Source organism: Alexandromys fortis, unplaced genomic scaffold, assembly GCF_014885135.2.
Source record: "Alexandromys fortis isolate MF-2015 unplaced genomic scaffold, M_Fortis_MF-2015_v1.1 scaffold_373, whole genome shotgun sequence".
NCBI classification, from domain to species: Eukaryota; Metazoa; Chordata; class Mammalia; order Rodentia; family Cricetidae; genus Alexandromys; species Alexandromys fortis.
In genome coordinates, this window is record NW_026068244.1 from 415,619 (window position 1) to 423,839 (window position 8,221).

An 8,221-nucleotide genomic window follows, 5' to 3' on the forward strand; every position below is an offset into this window, starting at 1 on the left:
GAGAGGGGGCGGAGATTCCTAGAAAACGTCGCCTTGCGTGGCGTGGTTCTCACAGAAAGACCTGGGAGAAGAAGCAAAGGACATTGGGGAGGAGCTGAAAGCCTGCTTGCGAACTAGGGTGTGTGCGTGCGCGTGCGCGAGTGGTTGCGAGCGCGCATGGGCGCGTACCAGTTCGGGGGCCACTATGAATACGAGCTCCTCTTCCGGTTTGTCTAGAGACTGCGCATGCGCATCACTGGCCTTTAAACGTGCACCGCCGGTCCATCCGGTAAAAGGATCCGGCCTACAAATTACGAGTTTGTTCCTCCGCCACCGAGAGGAACTATTTTCTCTCAGTCTGGTAAATACTTTTAACTAACCACCACCAAATAAGGAGCATATACCACCCGATTTATTTCAGTCACCACATAATGAAAGTTTCTTAGGGTTTATTCTGGCTCAAAGTAGACAAAAGTCGGAGAGACACCTCGCGGAGGGATCCGATTTGTTGTGGTGAGGTGCAGAGGTGGGGGGAGGAGACGCTGACAAACCAAGATGGCGGTGGCGGCGATGAAACCTGCGGCGACCGGGACTTAACTGTAGTAGCAAAGGCTGCAGTAGTTGGTAGGCAGCGGCAGGGTGTGGAAGAAACGGAACAGGATTAAGGGTCGGTAATAGAAACCTCAGCCTGAGACTTTTAGAGTACGGCACCCGCCCCCCTAGGCCCTGACGGGCGGTGGCCGTCCTGCTTAGGGCCTAGACTCCGAGAAGTGCCTCGGTTTCAGACAGCGGCGGCGCCATGAGCCCTTAAGGGCGGTCTGAGCCCTCCCGATCTCTGGCCCAGCCCTCGGGCCCACCATGGAGCTGGGGTCCGACGATTTCCTACCGCCGCCGGAGTGCCCGGTGTTCGAGCCTAGCTGGGCCGAGTTCCGAGACCCTCTTGGCTACATCGCGAAAATCAGACCCATCGCCGAGAAGTCCGGCATTTGCAAGATCCGCCCACCTGCGGTAAGGCCGGGAGCTGATGGTCGCCGGCGGCGAGCTTGTGGGTGGATCCGGGTAGCCCGTGGTGAAGTCCCGAGCGGAGGGCAGCAGGTGTGGGAAGATGGATTGACTGGGATCTTGTGGGTGCCTTGCTCATCGTAGAAAGGGTGCTGGAGTTAGGGGTTCTCCCGTTTTGTGGCATGCCAGAGACCTGGGGTCTGAGCCCACTCCCACCCACCCTGCTCTTGAGATGCTAGTGGGCTGGGGAGAGTTCGCAGGGAGGCACGGAAAATACATCTGGTAGTTTGTGTCCTCTACATCAAGGCTATGCTCAGTAATGACTATTGTGTCATTTTCTTTAAGGCAGGCTGTGTGGTGTAGTGGAAAGATCACATTCTTAAATTCAGGGAGACAGAATTTAAAACTACTTAGAAGGTTAGCATCTGAATGACCTTGGGCATGTAAGGTAATCTCTGAGCCTGTGAAATTGTGTACTGGGAATAATGAGATTAAACTAGGTAACATAGTACACTCTGGTAAGTGGTAATTACCGTGACTCTGGAGGTGCTTGATGTGGTCATTGGTTTGCTCCTGTGTGTGTTGACTCATGTTTACTCACACCCTGTCAGGCCAATTCATCTATGATAATATCCTGGCCTGATGGATCAGTGAGGAAATCGTTCTCATACTGGGTGCTTTTTCTGCCTCCTCAGAGATGGGTTTAGGAATTGGTTCCGTTTATGTCAGAACTTGCGCAGGGTCTCCGCAGACTTTCTATGAAGAAATTTAGACCAGTTAGCTTGGTATGTCCCTTCTCAGAAGATTTCTACTCTACCTCTGGCCCAGAATGTAGGTGATCCTATAAGATAAGGCTTTCTTGGGTCCCCAGAAACAGAGCAGAGCCATGGAAATCTCTCTTGGTTCCCAAACGTCAGCAAAAAGGACCATATCTTTGGTACTAGTCCTGACTTGACCAGAAGTTTTCCAAAGGCTAGGACAGGCTGCTGCCTCGCTGACACTGGAGGAGAGATGAAGATCAGTGTTTAGTGGCCACATGGGATTTGGTGGGTTGGATTGAGTTCTCTTACAGCACTGTGTTTCTGAGGAGGTGATCCAGGATGTGGAGCCTCATTCCCACCTGAGAAGACCACCACAGGTCTCCTTATCTGACCTAATGTTTTTGGTGCCTTTCCATTGGCTGGCTTTAGATGGGTCCTCTAGGGTCTAGGAAGAGTTAGGTAAGCTAATTTTTTCCTTGTTGGAGCCTGGCTACAGTGTCTGAGGATGCTTTTCTCTGGTGAGTTAGTCACAACTGGTAGTAACAGGCCTGGAAGGTCAACAGAAAGGAAAGGTTGGACGCCTGGATCGCATTGAAGAAAATTTTTTGAAGTAGTCTGGAGAGGCACCTCTGACCTAGGGATAGTTGAAATCTGGATTTCCCTTTTTCTCCCTCGGGCTTTTGGGCAGGTTGGCCTTAGATAGGTGCGATTACCCTGCTTTGGGGGACCAGGATGGGAAAGACAAGCCCATGGTGTGTGTATGTAGTAGTCATGTGTGTCCGTGTGTGGCCAGAAAGTCATTTGGTAGGTTTCTTTTTTCTGCTCCAATAGCTTGCTTCTTTCCAGTCCAAGAGACCTGACTCTGTTTTTGTTGTTGACGGTTTTGTGTGCCCCCCCCCCCTTAAAACACCTTTAGGCCCTAAAGCACCTGGCTTTCTTCTGATTGGAACTTGAATTACTCACACAAGTGATGCTTGAGTTCAGGATGCAAATCTGTGTGCGAGCAGGTATTGGAGTTTGTCTTAGAGGGGTGGTTTTGGGTTTGAATTTCAGAGCATATGACTGCTACACTTGGTATAGATGGATGGGCCATATGGGAGCTTCATAGCTTCTTGAATTAGATAGCCATCCTGTTTGTCACCACACTCTAAATGCCTTCATCCTGAGCATTTAGTACTGGATTGGGACTGAAGATGAGAGGTTTGCTGGACCTTCCCCATCTCTCTGTTGTAGCTCCTGCTTTAGGATTTCAGTTCTGCAATCTCCTGTCAGGTGCTTGATGTTGCACTGATTCGTTAGAATTTGGCTGAGCAGGAAAAAGGGATACCTGGAGTTTTGTGTTTGAGCACCTTTCTGTCTGGGTTATCTGTGCTGATGGGAGTGTGGTGGACGGTAAGAGAGTATGGGGAGCTCCACTGGGCTTAAGCTATACCATTATTAGCCTAAATTTTTTTCTCTCCTGCTTTACTCAGCCTCAGGTGCCCTCTCTCTACTACTGTGGGTTGGGGAAGAACATGTGTACTTGCAAATAAGAATCCTCTGGCTCCTTTTCTAAGAGGGCGAGCATGCATGCAGAAGAGATCAACAGCCTTCTTTTCCCATTCCTTTACCCTCCTTTCATATGTATGCACTTGTGTATGGATGCTGGTAGCTTGGTGTAGTGCAAAGAACCATTGATCAGAGGACATGGAATCTAGTGTTGGCTCTATTGCTAACTAGCATGTAGTTTCTTCTCCCCAATTGTAAAATGAAGGCATGGATCTAGGTTATTCTTTTTTTTTTTTTTTTTTTTTTTTTTTTTTTTTTTTTTTTTTTTTTTTTAAACCACTTCCTACACAACAGAGCTCCAGGAAAGAGAGGACTGTCTGGGGAAGTATTGATGAGTCTGTTGGGAAGGGGAGTCTTTAGCTGTCCTTTGGGTAGAACAGAAAAAGCTTCAACTTGGCATGGTAAAGCTTTTCCTGCTTTTATTAATTTTTCTTGGTTTCCCTTCTGTAAATCCTTGCATTCTTTGCCACAACTATTGGGCTTCCCACTTCCAGACTTCCTTCCTTCCCTGTCTCTTATACCATGCAAGTATATGAGAGAGAACCCACAGGCAGCCTTTCAAACCTGGTGAGTGAGGAAGAGATGCAGATGCATGTTCCTTTGTCTTTCCTGCAGTGTCTTCTATGACTCTGAGAGAACAGACATTGACAGTCTAAACTATTAGTCCCTGCCAGAACCAGAGCTGAGCTGCCCTGTATGTGTATTCACTGATGGGGTCAGACTTAGAGATCAAATGTCTTGTTAGTAAGTCAGGGCCAGAATTCATATGCCCACCTTACAGATAAGAAAACAGACTGAGAAAGAAAGGTAATAAGATTTCATAGCTAGTAACTAGTAGAGAGCTACAATGTGAACCCAGGTCTTTTGACTTCAGGTCCTGTGTGGTTGCCAGAACTCTGGGTTATATGTCCTGCCTAGGGAAGGGTGGTGATGCAGGTGTATAGAAGGTTTGTGGTTAACTGTTTTGAGCTTTTTATAATTCTCAAAATCCTAACACTTTACTGTTGAGAAAGACTTAGAAGAAGTTTACAAGGGTGTATACATGAGGCCTTGCATATGGGCTTGAGGGGTCCTTATGCCCTGTTATAAGTCTTGGGGAGAGTTGGAAGTGGATCCATTTATATGTTTGCCAGCTTAATGGATCTGAGGTGTCAAGAAATTTTAAGAAATATTAATGGAGCACTGATCGGGTTTAGGTTCCCTCTGGTCATACATTAAAGTGGGATAACCCAAGTTCCTTTCCTCTTTCTATTCTAGGATTGGCAGCCACCCTTTGCTGTGGAAGTGGACAACTTCAGATTTACGCCCCGAATCCAGAGGTTGAATGAACTGGAGGTGAGATTTGGAGAGGGTTTAAGTGTGCTTAGGACATAAAAGAGGCTTTGGAGTTCCAGATGTAAGGGCAAAGACAATTCACTTTTTTTTTTTTTTTTTTTTTAAATTTGGCTTTTTGAGACAATTTCTCTTTGTAGCTTTGGGTGTCCTAGAACTTCTATGTACACCAAGCTGGCCTTGAACTCATAGAAATCTTCCTGCTTTTTGTTCTCAGGCCCCCCCCCCCCCAATGCTGGGATTAAAAGCGTGTGAGACCAAAGGCTGGAGATGTTCCTTTCCCATAAAACTTTTCTACTTATGAATTTTCCCTGTCAATACCTGTCCTACCTACCTGGGTCAACAAAAGGTAGCTGTGTGGCTGGCTGAAACCTCTTCCTTGATCAGCTCAGTGTGGCCTCATATATTTAATTTATCCATGGCTTTGTGCTTCCTACCTTCCTTTTTTGATACTTAGAAGAGTGGATGGTTGTGTCGAAGAGCAAAAACAGTACAAGAACTAGTCTATGTAGAGGCTGGAATGGTTAGAGACATGGACAGGGGTCAGGCAGGTAGCCTTTTCCCTCCTTTTTGTTCTGTACAGGATGTCTGGGCCCCTAGGATAGGTGGTATTTTTCATTGGAGCTTGAGAATGCCCTGGGATGGTGAGAGTGGGTGTCCTAAAGCTGGTTTTAGGCACGCACGGTCCTGGAGTTTTCCATAGAAGATACAAGTTAGATGCATGTTCCCTTCCCACTCCTCCTCCAGTAATATGTGTCTTTGAGCCTTTTTCAGTATTCTAGTGGAGTATTGGGCCCAGCTGAATACCACTACCCCCAAATTTGCTTTTTTTTAAAAGACCATAATTCTTCAGCATTGGCACTATTGACAATTTGGATCAGATCTATCTATCTATCTATCTATCTATCTATCTATCTACCTACCTACCTACCTACCTACCTACCTACCTACCTACCTATTTTGGTCATGGGGTAGTTGTATGTGGATATACATGGAGCATAAAATTGTTCTCCATTGAGAATTACTGTCCTAAACTCAGTCTAGATATTGTTCAAGTCAGAACCAGAGTTAATCTCTTGTGAGTAGTGTGAGTTCCTTAGAGAAATAAAATCTGACCAGGTCTTTGGCTGGTATAGCTGTGGACAGGTATTACCTAGCACTGAACAAGCGTAGGTCTTCTAGAGTTTTCCTGCTAGTTAATAAGGGAAGGAGCAGAGGTGAGGCCAAGTTTATAAAGGTAAGGGGTGGGTTCGTATGGATGGTGTTCTTAATACCATTAGGATTTTCACTGCCAAGGAACTTTAGTTCATTTCTTACCTTGGGTACACCTTAGTTCTTCTCTACCTAGGACTCAGAGGACTGACTAGAAAAGGGCTTCTGTCTCAAGTGATTTGTTTTTGTTTTTTGAGACAGGGTTTCTTTGTAGCTTTGGGCCTGTCCCAAGAACTAGCTCTTGTAGACCAGGCTGGCCTCAAACTCTCAGAGATCTGCCTGCCTCTGCCGCCCCCCCCCCCCCCCAGTGCTGGAATTAAAGGTGTGCATCACCACTGCTGGGCATTTCTGAAGTTTCTAGAGGGTCTTAACCGTTCTTCTTAATTAAGTCCATATCTCTGGGGTAAGTGTACTATTTTCCTTTTCCCATTTTTTGTTTTCAAAACAGTGTCTCAAGTAACCCAGGCAGGCCTCAAATCTGCTATGTAATGGAGTCTGGAGTTTAACTCCTCATTTTCCTGCCTCTGCCTTTCAAGTGCTGGATTACAGGTGTGAGCTACCAAACCTGGCATTTATTTTCTAGTAAAAATATATGGGGTGCAGTGAGTGGTGTGCATTTGCTCAATCAGCAAATCAGTGGAGAGAAGGCTAAGCTTAGAGTTACTTGATTATTTATGTATCTTGTTGTGTGACTTAACTCTTTTCTAGCCCTATTTCTTCATCTGTATAAGACATAATAATACACAAACAACCTTGTCAAGAGAATGAGACAAAGACTATTACGACCTTTTGGAAAATGAGAAAAAAGTGGGGCCAAGCACTGTCTTGAGCCCAGAGCTCATTTTACTCGAAGTCTACTCTGTTCCCTTTCTCCCCTAAGTTTGAGCCAGAAAATGGGCCACTGCAGAGTGTGGGGGGTGGGATGGAGTGTTGGTGGTAATGGATGGGTGGTGGTAGGAGGTGGCTGGTGTTTTTGAGCCATTTCTTCTTTAGGCCCAGACAAGAGTGAAACTGAACTATTTGGACCAGATTGCCAAATTCTGGGAGATCCAGGGCTCATCCTTAAAGATACCCAATGTAGAACGGCGCATCTTGGACCTCTATAGCCTCAGCAAAGTAAGAACAGGTTTTTCTCAAATATTTCCCAACCCTGTCTCAATAAACCCTTGTTATGCTAGGACCCCTTCTGGTTTGGATGTTGGGTCTCTGGGCTGTATGGAAGGGGTGGACTGGTAGCACAGCAGAATATTTTCCCACCTCTTACAGAAGTTTGAGATTGGGAGAAGCGAGAGGCTGCAGTTGTCTTTCTTATCTTTCTGTAGGCCTGCTGCTGGATGTTCACATCCATCATGGCCCTTTTTGCTCTTCCTTGCAGATTGTGGTGGAAGAAGGTGGTTATGAAACTATCTGTAAGGATCGTCGGTGGGCTCGTGTGGCCCAGCGCCTCAACTACCCACCTGGCAAAAACATCGGTTCCCTGCTACGCTCTCACTATGAACGCATTGTTTATCCCTATGAAATGTATCAGTCTGGAGCCAACCTTGTGGTAAGGATGCCAGGCTATGGTGGAGTAAAAAAAGTCTTTATCCTCAGGCACATATTGGTACACTTTTTTTTTGTTTGTTTATTTGTTTATATTTGACACAGGGTCTTGGTATGTGGCAGGCTGGCCTAGAAGTCACCACGCAGCTAGCCCACTTACTGTGTAGCTCAGACTACACTCAAAACTCCTCCGCTGGGAAGTCCAGAGGTGACTAATAAGTCCTCCTACTTCAGTCCCCCAGCTAGATTTCAACTGCCATGCCCTTGCTGTCTTAGAATCTTCTTTTTTTTTAAATTATTTTTATTTTATGTGTGTTGGTGTTTTGCCTGCATGTGTGTCTGTGTGAAGGTGTCGGATCCCCTGGAACTGGAGTTAGACAGTTATGAACTGCCATGTGGGTGATGGGAATTGAACCCAGGTCTCCTGGAAGAACAGCCAGTGAACCACTGAGCCATCTCTCCAAACCCTTAGATTCTTTTTTATTTTCTTTTGAAGCAGGGTCCTCTTATAGCCCAAGCTGGTCTCAAACTTTGTAGGCAAGGATGAGTTTGAACTCTTAATCCCCCTGCTTCCACCTTTCAGGTCACTGAAATTACAGGCATGCACTACCATACTAAGTTTAAGCAATACTGGGGATCAAACTCTGGCTATATCTATGTTAGGTAATTTACCAATTGAGTTGTGTCTCCACATCCTTACCTTGAACTTTATAAATTACATTTAAAATTACGGTATGTACATACATGCACATGGAGGTCAGAGGATGCTTTTCAGGATTTCATTCTCTTCCACCTGTGGGTTCATGGGATTGAACTGAGATTATTCTGTCTTTTTTTTTTTTTTT

The 8,221-nt window shown here is 45.9% G+C and overlaps 1 protein-coding gene across 12 annotated transcripts in view; it reads left to right on the forward strand.

The window, feature by feature from the left end:
* The first annotated feature begins 504 nt into the window (after positions 1–504).
* Kdm5c (lysine demethylase 5C) overlaps positions 505–8,221 on the forward strand; it is a 46,737-nt gene continuing 39,020 nt past the window's right edge. For 8 of the 12 annotated variants that reach the window (XM_050131190.1, XM_050131192.1, XM_050131195.1 and 5 more), the window contains exons 1-4: positions 505–987; positions 4,548–4,625; positions 6,828–6,950; positions 7,210–7,380. In XM_050131190.1, the coding sequence (XP_049987147.1) occupies positions 838–987; positions 4,548–4,625; positions 6,828–6,950; positions 7,210–7,380 (522 nt within the window). In that variant the 5' untranslated portion in view covers positions 505–837. The remainder of the gene's footprint in view (positions 988–4,547; positions 4,626–6,827; positions 6,951–7,209; positions 7,381–8,221) is intronic. The other 4 variants (XM_050131196.1, XM_050131198.1, XM_050131193.1 and 1 more) reach the window with 3 other exon arrangements.